General features: G+C 36.0%; 1 protein-coding gene across 3 annotated transcripts in view; it reads right to left on the reverse strand.

The window, feature by feature from the left end:
* HAT1 (histone acetyltransferase 1) overlaps positions 1–21,879 on the reverse strand; it is an 83,857-nt gene extending 61,978 nt beyond the window's left edge. Inside the window, exons 1-4 of one of the 3 annotated variants that reach the window (XM_037022919.2) lie at positions 21,793–21,879; positions 19,528–19,632; positions 8,826–8,901; positions 5,410–5,530 (exon numbers count right to left, since the gene is read on the reverse strand). In XM_037022919.2, the coding sequence (XP_036878814.1) occupies positions 5,410–5,530; positions 8,826–8,901; positions 19,528–19,632; positions 21,793–21,799 (309 nt within the window). In that variant the 5' untranslated portion in view covers positions 21,800–21,879. Of the gene's footprint in view, positions 1–5,409; positions 5,531–8,825; positions 8,902–19,527; positions 19,633–21,522; positions 21,773–21,792 lie in introns of those variants that run through there. The other 2 variants (XM_037022920.2, XM_037022921.2) reach the window with 2 other exon arrangements.
* Positions 21,880–22,109: the final 230 nt, after the last annotated feature.

A 22,109-nucleotide genomic window follows, 5' to 3' on the forward strand; every position in this document is an offset into this window, starting at 1 on the left:
GGTTCAAGTACAGTTGGAAAATATCCATCATATCATAGATAAATTTTCACAAATGCCTAGGGTGCCTAAATGGTTTTCTTGGCTTCACTGGAGATGGCTGGTAATTATAGATTTGCTTTGTTTATGTCACCGTATTCCTATTATGTTAATATGTGTGTGCAAATTAGTTAGTAGTTTAAAACCTATACATACTTAAGGTACTATACAAGAAGATATGCCAAAGAAATAATCAATCCTCCCAAGTTTCCTTCATATGCTACATCTATAGCTTTTCTTCTTCCTTCCTAATTACAAACCTTAAATAGAATTCGTGCCTCATATCGAATTTACCGAGTATCATAATTCCTCCAGGTGGTAAAGATACCTCGAGACAAGTGCTGGGCATAGAAGCCACAGGGCATAAATCTGCAAAGAAGTAAAAAGCTAACCTTTGCAAACAATATGGCTTCTCTCTCACTTACCAACTTTACATTTCACTGTATGGCCCCGGAAGATGACTGGTTAGCCAGAGACGGGTAAGATTCCTCAAGGGAGGAACAACCTAAGACAGGCACAGTCGCAGGGGGGCCATCAGGTGAGAATTTGGGGATCAACAGAGGTGAGGCTCAGAACCTCACCCCCCCTGCTTTGAGAGAAATCTTCTGCATCCGTGGATGTCTTGCTGCCCTTGTCTAGCCTGGCTTAATACTTAGTCCATAGGCACACACCTGATCATCTGATCATCTACATTTGCCTTCTTACAGCACTAAACTATGTTTTCTACCTTTATCTTGCATCTACCTACCACTTCAGCATTTTATTAAAAATAAAAATAATAATAATAATAGGAGAAATGTGGGATCAACATATAAATCAAGTACAAAAATCAAATGAATATTCATATTTGACCTGATGGTTTATAGGTCATATTGCATGATCAAAACCGAAAGTTTCTGTGATGAATGCCCTTGTACTGTTCACCATGTAAGAATTTATTCACTCTGTAAGAATTCGTTCACCATGTAAGAACTTGTTCGTTATGCTTCAGAAGATTGGAGACTGACGAGAATTAGGCTTGAGATGGATTAATGATAGTACATTGAGCATTGACCCCCCTATACTGAATTTTATTGTTGTTAACAACCATTGGATCAATAAATATGAGAGATGCCCTCTCAAAAAAAAAAAAAAAAAAAAAGAAAAATTTCATATTCTAATTTATTCAGTAAGGAGACATTAAAAATAAAGAAAGAAGGTCTTTTTCTCCCCCATTCCTTGTTACCTAAATTTTGTTTAAACTTGATACATATTTTGTAATACTAAAGTTGAACCTTTTTCTGTATTAGTGTTTTAAAATAATGATTATAAATGCAACTAAATTGAGAGAATAGGAAATAAATACTCTCACCTAAAAAAAAAAAAAAAAAAAAAAAAAAAACTGCTTTCGCTGCGTCCCACAGAAATTGGGGCTTTGTGTTGTTGTCATTGTTTCCATGTATTGCTTGATCTCTATTTTGATTTCATTGTTGATCCATTGATTATTTAGGAGCATGTTGTTAAGCCTCCATGTGTTTGTGAGCCTTTTTGCTTTCTTTGTAGAATTTATTTCTAGTTTTATACCTTTGTCGTCTGAGAAGTTGGTTGGTAGAATTTCAATCTTTTTTAATTTACTGAGGCTCTTTTTGTGGCCTAGTATGTGGTCTATTCTGGAGAATGTTCCATGTGCTCTTGAGAACAATGTGTATCCTGTTGCTTTTGGGTGTAGAGTTCTATAGATGTCTATTAGGTTCACCTGTTCTAGTATGTTGTTCAGTGCCTCTGTGTCCTTACTTATTTTCTGTCTTGTGGATCTGTCCTTTGGAGTGAGTAGTGTGTTGAAGTCTCCTAAAATAAATGCATTGCATTCTATTTCCTCCTTTAATTCTGTTAGTATTTGTTTCACATATGTTGGTGCTCCTATATTGGGTGCATATATATTTATAATGGTTATATCCTCTTGTTGGATTGACTCCTTTATCATTATGTAATGTCCTTCTTTATCATTTGTTACTTTCTTTGTTTTGAAGTCTATTTTGTCTGATACTAGTACTGCAACACCTGTTTTTTTCTCCTTGTTGTTTGCATGAAATATCTTTTTCCATCCCTTGACTTTTAGTCTGTGCATGTCTTTGGGTTTGAGGTGAGTTTCTTGTAGGCAGTGTATAGATGGGTCTTGCTTTTTTATCCATTCTATTACTCTGTGTCTTTTGATTGGTGCATTCAGTCCATTTATATTTAGGGTGATTATTGAAAGATATGTACTTATTGCCATTGCAGGCTTTAGGTTCTGGTTACCAAAGGTTCAAGGTTAGCTTCTTTACTATCTTACTGTCTAACTTAACTCACTTATTCAGCTATTATAAATAGAGTCCAATGATTCTTTATTTCTCTCCCTTCTTATTCCTCCTCCTCCATTCTTTGTGTGTTAGGTGTTTTTTGTGTGTGTGTGCTCTTTTGTGTTTCCTCTGACTGCTTTTGTGGGTAGTTGATTTTATTTTTTGCCTTTAGTTAGTATTTGAGTGTTCTGCTTTCTTTGCTGTGATTTTATTTTCTCTGGTGACATCTGTTTAGACTTAGGAGAGCTCCCATCTAGAGTAGTCCCTCTAAAATACCCTGTAGAGGTGGTTTGTGGGAGGCAAATTCCATCAACTTTTGCTTGTCTGGAAATTGTTTAATCCCTCCTTCATATTTAAATGATAATCGTGCTGGATACAGTATCCTTGGTTCAAGGCCCTTCTGTTTCACTGCATTGAATATATCATGCCATTCTCTTCTGGCCTGTAAGGTTTCTGTTGAGAAGTCTGATGATAGCCTGATGGGTTTTCCTTTGTAGATGACCTTTTTTCTGTCTCTGGCTGCCTTTAAAACTCTGTCCTTGTCTTTGCTCTTTGCCATTTTAATTATTATGTGTCTTGGTGTTGTTCTCCTTGGGTCCCTTCTGTTGGGAGTTCTGTGGACTTCCGTGGTCTGAGCGACTATTTCCTCCCCCAGTTTGGGGAAGTTTTCAGCAACTACCTCCTCAAAGACACTTTCTATCCCTTTTTCTCTGTCTTCTTCTTCTGGTACCCCTATAATGTGGATATTGTTCTGTTTGGACTGTTCACACAGTTCTCTTAATATTCTTTCATTCCTGGAGATCCTTTTATCTCTCTCTGCGTCAGCTTCTCTGCATTTCTGTTCTCTGGTTTCTATTCCATCAATGGCCTCTTGCATCTCGTCCATTCTGCTTTTAAGTCCTTCCAGAGATTTTTTTACTTCTGTATTCTACTTCCTTAGCTCTTGCATTTTTCTCTACAAGTGCATCAGCATGGTTATGACCTTTATTTTGAATTATTTTTCAGGAAGATTGGTTAGGTCTACCTTCCCATGTTCCCTCTCAGGGGAGGATGTCTGTGTGATTCTGGTCTGAATCAAATTCTCCTGCCTTTTCATGCTGATGGGCAGATGGCACGTGTGTCAGCTTGGAGAACAAAATTCCTTCCTGCTTGCTCCTCACGTTCCTCTCCTGGGAGAACAGCAACCCCTAGCGACTTGTGCTGGGCAGTTGTGCGCAGATGGGGTCTCTGATTCCTGCCCAGACCACTGTGGAGTAAGCTCCACACGGTTGCTGTGAGCACGGCCACTTTCAGGCTGCTGCTCTGCTATGGTGGGGCTGTGCCGGAGGGGGAACGGGCAGGAGGCTGTTTATCGCCGTGAGGGGCCTCCAAGCTGCACTGCCGCCCAGGGGTTTATGGCGCCTGGAGTTCCCCAGGATTCCCAGCTGCTGGGCTGAGTGTGCTGGGAAGCTTCCATCCAGCTGTGAGGCCTCTGTCCCTTTAAGACTTTCAAAAAGCACTCGCTTTTCTTTTGTTCCAGGGGTGCCGGCTGCGGGGACCTGCTCTCAGGTTTTACTGTTCCATTTCCCTAATATCCAGCACACCATGCACTGTGTGTCTGCGCTCCCAGTGTAGATGGCTAGGGCTGGGTAGTTAGCCATTCTGGGCTCCCACTCCCTACCTGCTCCGACTCCTCTCCTCCCGCTGGTGAGCTGGGGTGTGGGGCGCTCGGGTCCTGCCGGGATATGGCTTGTATCTTATCCCCTTTGTGAGGTACTGGTTTTTCGCAGATGTAGATGTAGCCTGGCTGTTCTCCTGTATCTTCTGGTCTCTCTTTTAGCAATAGTTGTATTTTCAAAAACATATATGTTTTGGGGAGGAGATTTCCACTGTCCTACTCACACCACCATCTTGGCTCCTCTCCTCTGATTTCGGTTTTTAGAGGTATTTAGCCCAGGGATTTCCTCTCCCTGGACTTATAATAACAAAGATCTTTCCTCCACTTTCCAATAACATGTTCCTCATTTCCTTTTGAACCCTCACCAGAGGGTACCTCTAACATTCCTATTTCTACCAACATTCAATTTATAACAATATATATATTTTCTAAAATAGATATTCTCTTCCATGCTCCTAACTTTGTTCTGAGCCCTCATCAGTTCCTTAAACATCCATATTTTTGCCGAGTCTGTTAAATGCAATGTATGCTCTTTCTATCACATGCCTCAAAATTCTTCTACTCTGTACCCATTACCCATTTCCAAAGACATTATTCTTAGTTTTATTTATTTGATACAGTAGCACCCCACTTCCTGATACACAAATTCACATTAGTTTTTTGTAGCTGTTTTAATACAGTACCGCAAACTTGGAGGCTTATGACAAAAGAAACTTATTTTCTCCCTCTAGAGGCAAAGCCTAAAATCAGTACCACTGAGCTGAAATCAAGGTGTCAACAGGACCATGCTACCTCCAGAGGTGCTAGAGGAGAATCTGTTCTTGCTGCTTCAATTTCTGGTGGCTACCAGCATACCTTGGCTTTTGGCCACATCACTCTGCCTCTGTGGTCATACTGTCTTTTGGAGGGCCAAAATTCAGTCTGTTACAAATGCATACTCTTCAGTACCTCTCTTTGTCTTTTCCCGCTTTTGGTCCAAATAGTTTTATAATGCAATCAGCTTAATTATCCATGTTCATAAAGAAATACATTAGCAAAATCTGTGAGATTAGAACTGCAGCAATTTTCTACATGAAGCAGAAAGTACAGCGATTTTCTTCCATCTCATTTAATCTCTTGGAAAGATGTAACTTTCATGTCCACAGTAAAACAAAAATAAAATACAGCTCTGATCATAAAAGTGAAGGTTTTTATGGAGAAGGTCCACCCAAGACACAGATAATGATCATGATCATAAGCTTAGCTGAAATGACAGGCAGGCAATCATCTCCATAATTAAAGACTGAATATGTGGTTTTAAAGCTACTATATAACAGATTCCTCCCTCAAACCTTTACATTTTAAAACTGTTTCATACTCAATTGCAAAATAATTAAAAATGAATTTATTTGTTCTTACCTCTACACAGTCAAAGTTCTCATCAACTTTAGATGCATATTCAACACGGAACATTGTTGATAGGCTCCCAGCAATATAGTATAACAGGATCTTCAGACCCTTATAACCAAAAGCAGTTTCACTGAAAGGGAAAGAAAAACAGCAGTAATCTAAGACCCCAGAATGAGTCTTTATAAAATCATTACAAAGTATTATTTATTTATATAAACAAGTTTAATTTCATGGGTAGTTTCAAGATTTTAAACTAATTTAAAAAAGGGGGAACAAACAAATGGCTGTAATGAAATTATGCCTCACCTTTTCACATTTATAAAATAAAGGAATGCCAGCATCTACCTCAGAGATATTGTCTGGGTTATATGAGCAAGTTAACACATGTAAAGCTGCTTGTAACACTGACTGGAATGTTGTTTAGTACTCAGTAAATGCTAAACACTTCTACTACTGCTACTGAGGCTGCTGTTACTAGTACAGAGAAGACATTTCAAACCAGAGAGGAGTAGCATTAAACTGGTACCTGTCTAGGCAAGCAGCCAAAGCCCAGTCCCTCTAACTTACCACTTGACTCCCTCCCCAACATCCAGAGCTACTGAAAGTGGTGAAAGCACCTGTCTAATTACACCCCTCTATGAAGTCAGAAAGCAGATCTGGAGCTGCTGCTATTTTTCCAATGCTCCTCCCTGGTGCCCATCTACACCTTGCTATTTCCTTCTCCAGCTTATAAGGAGTCTTCTAAAAAGTGAATTCTACAATATCCAGACTAGGTAAAGCTACAGAGACAGAAAGCAGATTAGTGATTGCCTAGGGCTAGGAAGGGTGGGGGGAAAGGGAGTGACTGCTAATTGGTTATGGGTATTTTGGTGGAAATGATGAAAATGTCCTAAAATTATTGTGGTAATAACTGCACAACTCTGAATATACTAAAAACCATCAAATTGTACATGTATGTAGATAAGTTGTATGGTGAACTATATCTCAATAAAGCTTTTTTAAAGAAAAGTAAATTCTGAGAAAGAGAGTGCTTGGAAGCTAGTGTCATTTCCATATTTCTGTCTAGGCTACAAAAATGAAATACAAGCAGTATCTATTCCAGGACTCTGAAAGTTATACGCAGTAGAAAAGAGTGGCAATGATCCTAGGATCAAGACCTATGTCATGCTTAGGTCTTTAGATACAGGGTTATCCTGAGTATGTGACTGTCACCTGTCCACCTTAGAAGACAGGTATGCGAGCATACCACTTTTAATGATATGCAAAACATATGAGTGAGTGTGCAAAATGCCATTAAGCAACAGTACCTTAAAACTAGATTCTACCCAATAAGATATTACCACAGGGAGAGATTTTAAATAGAAGAAGAAAATAAAAGAAATATCTCCTTAAAGATAGGAATGCAAAGAGAAAAGATTTTTATTTCTTAATAAAAATTGTTTATAGTATAAAAGGATCAAATTTTGACATGAAGCAACATATAATAAAATATAATCACAAATATTTAAAAAGACATAAAAAATGCCTAATCTGATACATTAATGAGAAATTCTGAGGAAATTTCTGTGAGGAATCATTTGTTAATTTAAGAACACATTAAATATGTCAACAATGTTGAAATAATGCTCAGGGAAAATAGCCATGAAGGGAAATATTTTAAATGTTAACTATGCCTAAATAGCATTCCCTACCAGGGTTCCTTGAAAATGGCCAACTCCAGAACTACTAAAGAAAGTACAAGATAAATGTGGAACATCTTACTGTATCAGAAAGTAAAGTGTCCCCAAAATCATGATGGTATATCAAAAGGACTCAACAGCCAGTTTGAAAGGGTAGCCACTTGCTGAATCTGGGATAATTTAAGCATCAAAATTAATAATAGTAACAGATTATAACCCATTGAATTAAAAAATAAATTCTTGAGTCTTTTCTGATATAAATGAAGAAAAACATAAGGGGAAGAAGAGAAGCTCTTCCTTGTAGTAGAATGCTAACTAATAAATATAGAAGCTATGACAGAGTTAGAAAATCACCATTTTACTAACATACAGTAAAATGCTTATTTAGACAAAAATCTTTAATGGATTGGCAACCATCGGGGGAAAGTCTGATGAGAAACCGGATTATTTTCAGCCTCAGAGTATCTCCCCACAGATTACAGATAAATAACAAAGGGAAAAATATTAACCTTATAGTGAAGAAATCTGTCAGATACCTCTAAACTAAGTGAACCAACAGTGGGACAAACTGACATCATGGACCTTCTGATATGACACACATGAGAAGGACACATACAACTTCTATAGTTGTACTACAAAAACATGTGTTATCTGAACTTAATCATGAAGAAACAAACTAATCCAAAATGGAGGTTTATAAAACTAGGATATCTATACCAAAATTTCAATGTCATGAAAAACAAGACAGGATGAGGAACTGCTTCAGATTAAAAGATGCCAAACAGATATGACAATTAAATGTAACATGATTCTACACTGGATCCAGGATAGGAAAAAAAAACTGTTATAAAAGAATCACTGGGAATCAACAAGCATAATTTGAAATGTGAACTGTGTATTAGAAAACAGTACTGTATCAATGTTAAATTTTCCAAGTTTTGAAAATTCTACTTATGGCTATTTTCCTAAGAAATACATACTGAAGAATTTATGAGTAAGGTATCAAGATATATCTCAAACCAACAACATATCAATTTACTTACATAAGAATAGAGAAAGATTAAAGCCAAAATGGCTAGATGTTAACAACTGGTGAATCTAGATAAAGGATATACAGAAAACTACTCTTGCAACTTCAGGCAAATTTGAAGTTTTTTTCAAATCCAGAAGTTAAAAAAAATGTTAACTGAGTGTTCTAATAATGTAATAAAGGCATAGGAAATTAAAGAGTTGCACTGACAATTTCACGGCATATACTGAAAGCTGATTTAAAAAATAAAATTCTCTTAACTGCCTTACTTGTCACAGAATAACAACTTGAGCTTTCTAGCTTTAGGGGAGTATATCCTGTACTAGAAGCAGCATAGCAAAGAAATAGGAAAAAAAAGTAGTAGTTATGAAACTGAGCTATGCAGTCAAACACTGAATTTGAAATCTGGCTCTTCATATGTCCTTAGGCAACTATCCAATTCCACCAATGTATGCACAACATAACACATGGTAATTACCATCACTACAAATGTTGTGAGAATTAAATGAGATAATGCATCTATAAAATTAAATGATAGGCATTATATTGTAAATTGGTGTCTCAATGTCAAAAATGCCATTCTAATAAATATCTTAAAATAAATTGCATGAAAAATAACAGTAAAGAAAATAAAGTCTGACTTTTAAATCTTAAAAAAAAAGGAATAGATTTTTTTTGCCATTCTTATTTGGCAAATACCTTACTAAGTTACTTACTCATCCCCAAAGAGTTGATGGGTATATTCAGGAAAGAAAGTTCTAATGTCATTCTCAAGATCTTCAGGAAAACGAACTGTTTAAAAGAAAAAAATATAGAGAGATACTAAATACATTAAATTGAAGATATTAAAGGTGACAGGTATTTCCATTTCAAGAATTTCACTACAACTAGGATACAGCCAACATTTTTCTTACTTAAAATGTCATTTTTCCATTATATGATTTACACAAGATGCTCATGAGACATATAAACAATGAAAATTAGAGTATCATTTTGAGTGCTTCGGCATCAAATCCCTACTGACTCTAAGAATTAGAAAACAGGCATCCAATTTAGTTTTCATTTTCTGTATGTTTATACACAATGATGAGTAAAAGAAAACAAAACCAAAAGACACTTTTGAGGTAAGAAAAGCTACAGCATCAAGGAAATAAAAATGGAATGCTGTAGGAAACATTCTGACAAGAATAATCTGAGTTTGATGACGTCCATATCATCACATCACTCTTTATGACTGAAAGATTATATTTATATTATTTCTATGTTTTTTTAATGCTATTAAAAGTTAGGCTGCAATGACTCCTATATATACACCTTGCTGTATATTTACAAGTATATAGAGGATAAATTCCTTGTAGTAAAAGTATTCCTGAGTAAAAATATTTTTTAAAATGCTGCTTAAGTTCTCTCTAGAAGTATTGTTAACAGTTTACACACCCACCAGCATCTTCTTAGACTCCTTTGTGAATACTCTGTATTTCTACCAATCTAAGATGGAAATGGTACCCTGTAGTTATTTTTACTTGTATTTATTTTGAGGCATGATATTACTGGACATTTTCCCAATACAATTTTCCTTATGTAGAAAAACTTAACCCAAGAAAGAAACCCTTAAGCAACTTGTGATTCCCACTCTTCCAACACCAAACACAATGGTATCTTTTTTACTCACATATATGTATAACAATAACAATATTATACACAGCAGTAATAGTATAACTCCATTTGAGTTCCCGGACATGATTCCAATGTGTTTGTGACTATGTGGGAGGGGGTATTCCCCCCCCACATACACCACCAAGTAGTTCTCAAACACTAGCAGGGTGTCTTGAGAACTCAACTCAATTCCGATGCTATCTGCCCAAGAGACAGCATGAGACTTCTCCGGTTGGGAGCTCTGTCCTTCAAGACTGCCCTCCACCTGCCACTCCAGATGCCGGTCACAAGCCCCAGGCAGTTATTTGTGCTTTTGACCTACAGGCTACAAACTGGAGGTTCCAATGACTTGCCCCTTAGGTTTGATTAATTTGCTAGAGCTGCTCACAGAATGCAGGAAAACACTTACATTTACTAGTTTAAAAGGATACAACAGCCAGAAGAAAAGAGACACAGGGCAAGGTCCCAAATAAAGTAGCTTCTATCCTCATGGAGCTAGGGGCCTGGCTTGGTGGCGCATGGAGGCGTTCTGGTTCCCCAAGGACAGAAGCTCTCTCTGACCAAGAAGCAGGATCCAGCCGAGCAGAGCAGGCAGAATAGAGCAGAGAGAGAGAGGGAGGGAGCAGAAGCTCTTCTCCAGGGTTTTTCTGAGGACTTCACTGCATAGTCATGATTGACTAAATTATTGGCCACTGGCTGACTCAACCTCCAGCACCCCCACCTTGGGTTGGGGGGTCCAAAAGTCCCTTATCAACAACGACAAAACACCTGTTTCACCTTTAAGGCTCTGCATTGTTTTCAGGAACTGTGGATGAAGACCAATATACTTGGGAAATACGTATTTGGTCATATAAATGACCAAATATGTATTTCTTATAGCTCATATTATATAACTAAAGAATGAAAAGATAACATGTAGATGAAAAATTTCTAATACTCTCCTCACAGAGCAGATCATTCACGAGGTGCCAAAGTATCATCTAGCAGATTACTGATTTACAGAAGGAAAGACATAATTTTACTGCAAAGATCTGGCAGTCACCACCTTTCCAAGTGATCAACTTAGCATCACTCATTGTTGGGATAGACCATCATTATATGCCTCCAGTTTTAATACAATTTAACATATACAGCATCACCTATGAAGTTTTCTTACCAGAAAATGTTAATCCAAACTCGAATCCAGGTTTATCTCTTTCAATTTGTAAGAAATACAGAGGGTAAAGGAAAAGTTAAATACTACCAAAAGGAAATAGACAAACACAAAATGTAAATTTGTCTAATAATTCTACACAATGACTTTACTCTTCCAAATAAATTAAAGGCATGGGGAGAAGATTTCCATGTAGTGGGGAGGGACTGTTCTAGATTAAAAAGAGAAAAGAAACACTAAAATCAAACACAATGCATGATCCTTGATTGGATTCTGATTTAAATAATTTTTTGAAAAAGCTATTGAATGCTTTCAAGGACAACCAGAGGAACCAGAAAATTATATGATGTAAAAGAATTACCCTTAATTTTCTTAGGTATGATAATGGTATTGCAATTACATATGTGAATATTTACATAGTAGGACATGTGCTATTGAGGGAATTGACATGATGTTCAGCTTTGAAATAATTCAGCAAAAAAGCACATATTACAGCAAGCATGGCAAAATGTTCATTGTTAAGTCTAGTTGTCAGACATAGGTGAATAGTGTTCTATATATTCTCTCAACTTTTCTATGCGTTTATAAATTTCATTATGAAAATTGAAAGAAAAAAAACCTTGGGTAACCACTACAGCAAAATGTTACAATCTGAAAAAGCTGAGTGAGGGAATCACTGAAACTCATTAGTTTGCTCTGTATTTTTTTGTTCTTATAATATTTCACAAAAAAAGCAGTCCTCTAGGTCTAAGCCTCTTAACCTAAAAATTCCCTGCTGCATATCTGATGTTTAAAAATGTTTGGGAGACTCCTAGAAATTAAAAATTAATTTCAAACTACTGTTTCTAATATGCAGCACTTTGACTGAGATGGGTAAAGACACATATGGAAAAAAAGTAATGAGTAAGAAAAATGTCATAAGCCTAGTCATGATAACCACTTCTGTAATTTGGACTGGCCTTCTTCAAATGCCCTATCATCTAAATTGTTTACTATTTTAGCATGAAATTTAGTCCACAAAAAATCGGAAAAGAAAATTAAAGCACAGTGATAAATCTTTTAGTTAAAATGAAAACTGAAATAGCTTAAGGCAAATATATAATTAATTATTTATGGTTTGAATTTGATTAGATTTTAAATTTAAGAATCGAAGAAAAAGTCTTTCAAACTAATACTAAGTACTTTATAGAGGATTCTTTAAATACACAATAAATGAAGTTTTTATATTAGTCATTATATAACATGAAAACTGTTCACTGTACAACCTTCAATGACAGTAGGCAGATTTCTAAAAAGTTGCCCCAAAGCTCCTGGGGATTACACACTGAGAAGGTACCAGGGACATTCCAAGGGCTATCATTAAGAGAGACTAGAAAGAAAGTTCTCTCTTCAGAAGAGGGCTCTTTAAGTAAATACTACTAGGTCTAAATAAAAGGAATCAACAACTGGTGCTAGGGACACAAAGAACAGAGGTTAATCTTTTTAACAGGGAAGAGACAAATAACGAGTTTTCTATTCTCATTTAAAAACTTATACAAGTATGGTAATTACTATGAAAAAAATTAAGCCAGATCTCTAAATTTGCCTGTTCTGGACATTTCACATAAATGGAATCATACAGTATGTGGCCTCTGTGTCTGGCTTCTTCCACTTAATATGTTCTCAAGGTTCATCCCTGTTGTAGCATTTATCAGTAGTTCACTCCTTTCTGGGGCTGAGTAATATTCTGCTGTATGGATATACAATAATTGCTTACCCATTTATTAGTTAATGGGTATTTGGGATATTTCCACTTTGGGGCTATTATGAATAATACTGTTATGAACATTTGTGTACAAGTTTTTGTGTGAACACTGGATATACTCTTAAAGGAGGTCACACACAAAACAATAATGTTATTAGCAATATTACTAGTTGTCACTTGAACATTTACTGTGTAAAAGGCAATTTGCTAAGGATTTTATAAACATTATTTTAGTTAATCACATAAGAGCTATACAGGGTAGGTACCACTATTCCCTCCATTTTATAGATGAATGATGCCAAAAAGCCCAGTTTACAAAGTTGCTTAGTAGTGTGGGTTTAAGGCTAAATCAATCAGACATATTTACATGTACAAAATGTGAACTCTCTTCTGGATATCACAAATATTCATCTTTTCATTTAAAAAATGTATATGTCAGTAAAGCAAGAGTTGGCAAGCAAGCAACCCAAATGTCAAGCAGCAGAATGATTAAATTAATTATATAAACATGAAATGGTTTATATAATCACTAAACACAATGTCACTGAGAAATACCTGTGACAGAAAAATGACCATAGTGCACATTTAAGTGAACAGAACATGACACTGTGACCTCAGTTTCATGAGAGATAACATGACTATGTAATTTTAAAAGTTAGAAGGAAATACCCCAATTTTTAATATAGAAGTACTGTAGTTATAACACACATGATGGAATTATGGGTAATTTTTATTTCTTATATTCTTCTGCACTTCCCAAAATTTCTGCAAAATATGTATTATTCCAACAGAGAAACATATACTATAAAAACTAGAGTCATTTAAAATGAAATTGAAAAAAATTTTCTTTGCAGGAAACCTGTCACTCACCTTTTTGGAGAAAAATGGAAGATGAGGGCCTGGAATACTACTAAATGGCACCTTATTGCCAACAAAGAGCATACTACCTGCAATGAATCTTGTTTTTGAATATATGTCCTATTGTTTCCACTCCTATCTACAGTTTCTGAATTTTCTAGTTCTCAGAATCACTTCTATAATTTTTGGAGGGAGAAGATACATAACACATTCCACAACTGTCTTATTGGCCAAAAATCAAATTAAGAAATCACCAAGACATATTAATTTAATCAACTTTTAGTTTGCCTAATGAATACTTCAGTATTTTACATATGGACAACCTGCTCACAATGCAAATATAAATGAGTTTCAGCTCACAGGTAGCTTCAGGAATGCTGCCACATATTCCTCATAGAATCTAATTATATTCTGGATTATATTTAAATTTATTCATAATCCTGTGTTAAGTAATTGAAATCTTAGTGTTTTGTCCAATACATATTTTTCTGATCATGCTAAATTGAAAAATAAGTTTAATTATATTATTTTAAGATGCAGGGGTGAAAACAGGGCCCAGTATGCTCCTGGCAACATTCCCATCAGAACTACCAGCCTACAACGTTGTAATATTCCACATAATTAATTTCATCATAATTAATTCTACCCTATTCTTTATTCCAATAAACTTAAGTCAAGTTCCTAGGTTATCTTTTATCACCTGGAGTCTCATCCCCATACAATAGCATAAAACTACTAATCCAATGCCACTTTCCACCCCTCCCAACTCCCTTTAACCTCTGTGAAATTTACAGGTCAATTATGACCAAAATCCTCCGTATTCCCAAACTCTGCCTTGAATTTTCTCCTACCCCTTCTTGCTCTAATAATCTACAAACATGGCTCTCCCCTGAGGACACTGCTTCCCTCACAGCCTTCTCAAACAGTAGCTACTTTCTCCTTCATACACTCAAACTGCTGGGACAAAAGTTCTTGCTCCCCATTGCCTGTTTCAGACTAATGCCTCTACCTCCATACCCTAAGAAAAACCAGTTTTGAAGATCATGTCCCCTATGTCTCTCCCTCATTCTTTGAAATTTAGCTCCTGGCTCAATGTCACTCCTTCCTACATTGTATCTGACTTAAATCTTCGTGACTTAAAAGTCATGAAAATTAATCTCCAACCCAGCCTCTCATTCCTTGATTGCTCCTCCAAGAATCATGTCTTCACTGTACCTTAACCACTTTTTTCCATGACATGCACCTAGCCTTTATTTATCATTACTGGTAACTATGCCCCTTTAACCTCTATTTTAAACATTATACAATTTTAACCACTACTTCATCCTAGCTCATTCCCTGTGATATCCCAATTCTAACAATCTTCAACCCCCACCAGGACGTACAATGTACTGATTAGTACACAATTTCATGGTCCCTCACCTCCTTTGTATCCTTATTTTCCTCACTTTCCAGTATAGAATTCCATTGCCAATCAACATAATCACTCTCTGGTAAACATCCTCATCTCCTTTACTGCAGTCTTTGTCATACCAGCCCATTAAAACTCCACTTTAGTGTAACCTAACTATATACCCACTTTTTGCTACAACCTTGCACCTTGATGTGGTTGACCTCATTTTATACTAACGTGAAGTGGGCCCTCAGAGCTACCTGACGAGTATACCATAGTTCTCAAGTTCACTCACCCCTCTTGTCTGGTAAGATGACTATTCCACAAACCTCCAACAACTTATACAATCACATTCTCACTGTACAACTTTGCTTCTTGATTCACTTAGGAAACAACATACAGAAGAGAATCTGCACAGACTATCACTTCTCTCTATTCCTTTAAATTTACTGCAGCCATTACCACACAATGTGCTGTTGTTATGTTAAAGAAATTATCCATGCTCCTATCTAAGACTAATCTCTCCACCAATGAGTAAGATCCTTTCCCTTCTCACATTCTCAGGAATATCACTCTGCAAATATTCCTCTTCTTCTGAATCATTTTTCTGTTCTCTGATGGAGAGAAGCATATAAACATGCTGTTATTTCTCCCATGCTTCAAAAACTCTCATTGCAAAGTAGACTTATTTGGCAAAGTAGATTTTAATATAAGGCAAGATAAGGAGTTAAAGAGAAGGCAGAGATAAAGAAAAAACATTTTATAATGATTAAAGAGTCAATTCATCAAGGAGACACAAGTCTAATCTGTATGCACCTAATATTAGAGCTTCAAAATACATGAAATAAATATTGACAACTGATTTATAAAATAAGTCACAGCAATGAAAGTAAGGGTATAAAGAATTTAGTCAATAATACTGCATGTTTGTATGATAACAGATGGTAACTACACTTATTGTGGTGAGATTTCATTATGTAAATAATTGTTGAATCACTATGTTGTACATCTCAAATATAGTATTATATGTCAACTATACTTCAAGTAAAAAAAAACTGACAACTGAAGAAATAGAAAAATTCACAATTACCATTGGAGAGCTCAACAGTCCTCTCTCAATTGTTCTAACTGATGGAGACAGAGATCAACAGTACTTTTTCCTTCCATGGAATAAATTCTTCTTAGTTATAGCATATATTATAATACATTTTGGCTTTAATTTGTTAATATACCAACTAGAACTTCTACACGTTTCTAAGAAAAATTTTATTTTCTTGTCTTATTATTGTCTAATTTTGGTAGTAGGCTAAACAGCCTCAAAAAATGAATTAAAGAGTTTGTTTCCTGTCAAAAAAAAAAGAGGAGATAGAAATTAGCAAAAATATAAAAGAGTTGAAGAACACTGTTAGTCCAACTGACATTTATAGACTCCTATATAAAACTGCAGAACACAAATTATTTTCCAGTGTACCCGGGACATTCCCCATAACAGACAATATATGCTGAGCTATAAAACAAGTCTCAATAAATTTAAAAGGACTGAAATAATCTTATGTTAATAGAATTAAATCAGAAATCAGTAATAAGATAGCTGGAAAAGTCCCACACATTTGGAAATTAAGCAACACTTTTCTGTGTGACCATTAAGTCAAAGAAGAAATCACAAAGGAATAGAAAAATTTGCAACTGAACAATAATAAAAACCGCATTTAAACAGAATTAGTGGGATGCAACTAAATCACTATTTAGAGGTAAATTTTAATTTTAATGCCAATATTAGAAAAGGAAAATTTTAAATCAGTTGCTTAAATATCTACCTTAAGAAGGGAAGTTTTTAAAAAGCAAATTAAGGTAAGAATAATAGAGGAAATTATAAAGACTGAAAAGGAGATTTAAAAAAGACAAGAGAGAAAGGCTGAAAAAGTTGATGATTGATAATCTCATAGACAGACCAATTAAGAAAAGGAAAGAAAACACAAATTACCAATATCCCCAAGAAGGAATTCTACAGTCCTAGGATAGATTCTACAGTCATTTAAATGGTAGTAAGAAAATGTTATGAACAACATTCTGCCAAGAAAGTTAGATTAAATGGACAAATTCCATAGAAGACAAAAATTACTAAAAGTGGTAAGAGAAGAAACAAACTCAGAATAGTACTAAATCTGTTAGACTTGTAGTTAAAAACCCTCTGACAAAGAAAACTAAAGGCACACAAAGCTTCACTGGTAAATTCTATCAAACATTAAAAAATATTACTGGTATTAAATAACACCAATCTTTTGCAGATTCTTTCAGAAAATGAACATAAAGTTCCCAACTCATTTTACTAGGGCAGCAAAGCCTTGAAACCAAAATAAAACTAGAAGATAGAAAGCACTCTATCTTGTTAAGAAAGATACAATTTTTAACAAAATATTACCAAGAAGAATCCAGTAAGGTAGAAAAATGGTAATATATTGGCATGTAAGAGTGAAATAGTACTTAAAAATCCATCAGTATAACTCACTGTATTAACAGAATTTTAAAAGTTCTGCCTAATCAAAAATATTTTTTTGAATATGAACAGGCAAGCCACAGACTGAGAGAAAAATATGCACAAAATATAGGTCCAGCACAAAGAACTCATATCCAGAACATAAAAAGAACACCTACAACATGATAATTAAGAGACAAACCAATTGAAAGATGGGCAAAATTCTGAACAGGCAATTCACAAAAGGAGATATACAAAAGGTCAATAAGCACATGAAAAAGGAACACTAAACAGCATCAGGGAAAGGCAACTTAAAACCACAATGAGATGCCACTACATGCCTTAAAATTTTAAAAACTGACACCACCAAATATTCATCAGGATGTGGAGTATCCAGATTCTAATACATTGTTGGCACAAATATTAAAGCACTTTGGAAATCAATCTGGCAAACAATTCATAATGCTAAACATGTAACTACTCTATGACCTAGCAAATCCACTTCTAGGAATTTATCCAAAATAAAATCTTATGTCCACAAAAAGACTTGTACAAGAACATTCTTAGCAGAGTTATTTATAACAGCCAAAAACTAGAAACAATTGAAAAGTCTTTTAATTGGTGAATAGTGATGTATCTAACAATGGAATAGTATTCAATAATAAAAAGGAATGAACCACTGATACTGGCAATAATGAGATATACCTCAAAAACATGCTGAATGAACTAAGCCAGTCACAGAGTATATGTGCATAATTACATTTATATAAAGTTCTAAACCTGGCAAAACTAATTTTGGTGAAGGAAATCAGAAGAGTAATCACCTTGCAGAGAGCAGGGACTGAAAGGGAAGGAGCAAAGATGTCCACTGAGAAGGCCTGCTTTCATTGTGAGAATGACACAGCAATGCAGCAGATCATGGCTTTAAAATACCACTTTCAACTAAAAGAAAACCAGGGTTCCTTGGAGAAATGGCTGATTCCAGAGCTGCAGTAAAGATAACAGATGAACATGGAACATACCGTTCCAGAAAGTAATCAAAGTATGAAGTAATCAAATAATGAAAAGGACATGTAAAAAAAGACACAGAAGCCAGCATTAATTGGGCTACCACTGGTAAAGTCAGGGACATTTATGCACTAAACTAAATGAGAGTAATAAGTTATACTTCATTAAATAAGAAATAAATAAATGAAAGAATTGGGAGTGTAAGGAAAACCTACAGGGTACAATGAGACTTGCACATCACTCCTGTGATAATTTCTACCAAAGATGCATAACCTGAAATAAACTATGAGCAAACATTAGACAAACCCAAATTGAATAACATAATACAAAATAACTGGCCTGTAATCTTCAAAGTGTCAAGGTCATGAAAGTCAAGAAAAGACTGACAACTGTTCCAGTTTGAAGGAGACAAGAGAGTCAAGGCAACATTATATAATTAACAATAAATACTATTTCTATGGAAACCAAAATGGCACTCGATAAACTATAATATGCATGTCTGAATAAAAACTGCAAAATAAAATATGCTTTAATGTGATAAGCTAGGATCATGTTTGGTGGAGAAATATTAGAATCATTCTCATTAAGAAATGGGGATGATGTTTTTAACAATGTTCTGAAAGTGTGCCAATGCAATGCAAGAAGAGAGCAAAACAAGAGGCATATATATTGAAAAGAAAGTCAATTTACTACAGTGTTCAGATGATATAATTGCATGCTGAGAAAAACAAAGAAAATCAGCTGAAACCACTCCCCCAAACAGTAAGAGAATCCAGGAAGATTAGCAGTTTTAAAATATATTAAAACAATAAAAAGACAATTAAAAAATAGGCAAAGGATCTGAACAGACACTTCCACAAAAAAGATATACAAATGGTCAATAAGCAAATGAAAACATGATCAACATCATTAGTCATCAGGGAAATGCAAACCAAAACCACAGTAAGATCATTTTATACCTACTAGGATGGCTTTAATTTAAAATAAAACCTGAATGTGTTCAATAAATGCAGAATACCATATATTCACATGTATAATTATTCTTTTGTAAATTGCTTTAAATTTAAAATTAAAGATTATATACACACACACAGTACATACATAATACCACTTAGAAATGGCATACATACCCAATTTTAGTTCAATTGCTGTATTGGTGTTACATTTGTACTCTGCCAGTTTCTTCTCCACTGCACTCTTATATTCAACCAAAAATTTCTCCATAGCACCAAATCCTAAGAGAAAATGTTTTTAAAAGGTCTGGTTGGAGGTGGTTTAAACAGGCAAACCTACAAATAGGGTTCTTATTAGAAGTGGAATAAAGGTTAAGTAACAGATCATAAAAACACAGGTCATTCTCTATATACTCCTAAATTAATGTACTGAGTATGACTACCTCATAAAACAGAAAAAATACCACTTTTGAGACAGAGGCTTATGAACTAGGCCTGTTTTACAAAAATGAGTAACCCTGAAAATTAACACGAGACTATTAACATTTCTGAATATTTAATACTAATATAAATTATCTGCTAGGACTTATATCTAAGTAGCCATTTTAAAAGAAATATAAAAAGGATGCCACTGGTCCACTAAGAAACAAAGTGATAATGTTCTCTGACAATTTCAACAGCATTTCATTTCTAATATTTGAAAAATTCTACCCAGAGTACCTCCACATCAACTATTAAAAACTGTTAACCCATCATGCATAAATTATCTCAGGAAAGATACACAATTAACTGGTAACCATGGTTACCTCAAAGATAAAAGAATGGGGACAGCATAAAGAAAGAAATTTTCACTGTATTAAGTTTTTTTTTTTACCATATTTGCAAAAAGCCATAAACTATGGGCACTAACATAATCTAATGGTTTTACTACAAGGTGACTACTCATCAAAATATATAATAAACAATTAACATGGAAGAAATCATTATCAAGAGAAACTTTCAAGCCGAGATGACAAATCTCCTGGTAACATGAAAAATTAGTAAAAATTCAGGAAAACAGCCATGAACAGAAATGAAAGAAGGGGTACAATGACATGCCACAAACTTCAGTAGCTAAAACACACAAACAGAAAATGGGGAAAACTTGAGGAAGTATAGATGAATGGTTTGGAGTTATAATTCCTGGAGTCAAATCCAGGCTTCACCATATACTTTCTAGATCTGTGAATTAGAGCACATTGTCTTGCCGGACCCTTTCTATAAAACTGAGATAACAGAACCCACTTCAAGGAATTTATGGATAACCTAAGCAACAAAATTTAACTTGTGAAACCGTACATTAGCTTAATCCCCACAATTATAGACAACCCCATATATCAGCCCCATTTCATATTCAAAAGTTCAGGCGTATTAGAGGTTTAGCTGCTTACCAGCACCAGACTACTAAGTGGTTGGGCTGAGACTTAAATTTAGGTTTAATTCTTATAATACGTACACCCTATACAATACATATACTCCCACTCTTTTATAGTCCCAGTGTACCCTCAAACCCTACAGTCTCTATCTGGTAGAGCAGCCCTTTCTTAATCATCTGTAGAGTTCATGCTATAGCCTGTCTATCCAGCACACCCACGTAAGTAGAGAGAGACTACTATGAGGGCACTGGGAAGATAAAAAAAAATAAAAACTGTCCATCACTCAAAAGATAAGTAACTGGGGAAAAACAAAAAAAGCATGTACTCACAACAAAACAATCTTAATACACGTACAAAATAATAGTTATTAGTTATTAAATGTGAACTTTAGACTCAGTAAAAAAGGAGTATAGAATGAACAAGAGAATTATAGTTACACACCTCTAAAAGAGTTTAATGAAGGAAGAACGCGAGAACCACCTTGTTTTCAAAGAAAATCTAAATAGACCCTAGGAATACTCAAGGGAGAGAGATTAAGGAGACGATTACGAAGTCAAGATTCAAGTGAGAGCCTTAGTGCAGGGCAAGGCAGCAGTACGCTAGCTCAGAAGTTGATTATAACGTAAGGTGGACCCGAAAGTGGAGGACCTGAGCGTTAAAATCGGCTGGCGGGAATGGAACCTGCCTAGTTGTTGCAAGGCAGCATTGGGCAAGAGGAAGGACAAGAAAAAACAGGCTTCAAGGCATTATCCGGCACCTTACAAGGCCAAATCACAGCGCTTTCTCCTGGCCTCTTCGGCCCTCCGCAGAGGCCGCGTTCTTCGCAGAAGGCACAGAAACCGTGCAGCTGGGGACGGGGGCAGGAATTGCGTTGCGCTGCGAGTTTCGCGCTTCCAGGGCAAAGCAGGCCTTCTGGAACCCAGGCTAGCGCCCCAAAGTTCGAGGAGGGCACTGTCACCACCGTCACGACGTTCTGTCCCAAACCTGGCTGTCCCCTCCCTTTGGTAAACTTTTCCCGGGAACTTACCCGCCATTTCCGAGCTGCAAGCACCCGGGGCCGAGGAGAGGACGAATCAACCCGCGCGCTCCCCGGCCGGAAGTGAGCGCGCCGTCTGACGCATTTCCCCCGCCCACCGCTGGCGTGTCGCTCGCCAATGAGAGGAGGAGGTCCCGGGCTCCGGGGGCGAAAGCACCTCAAGAGGCGGGGCTAACCCGCCGGAATGCTCGCACCGTTGCCTGGCCACGGCAAGTGCAGTCGTCTGCTTTGCAGGCCTGAACTGGGAGAGGAGCCCGCCGAAAGGATATTCGCTGTAGAGACGCTCCCTGGCTGGAGGAGAGTTCCTT

Source organism: Manis javanica, chromosome 12 (assembly GCF_040802235.1).
Source record: "Manis javanica isolate MJ-LG chromosome 12, MJ_LKY, whole genome shotgun sequence".
NCBI classification, from domain to species: Eukaryota; Metazoa; Chordata; class Mammalia; order Pholidota; family Manidae; genus Manis; species Manis javanica.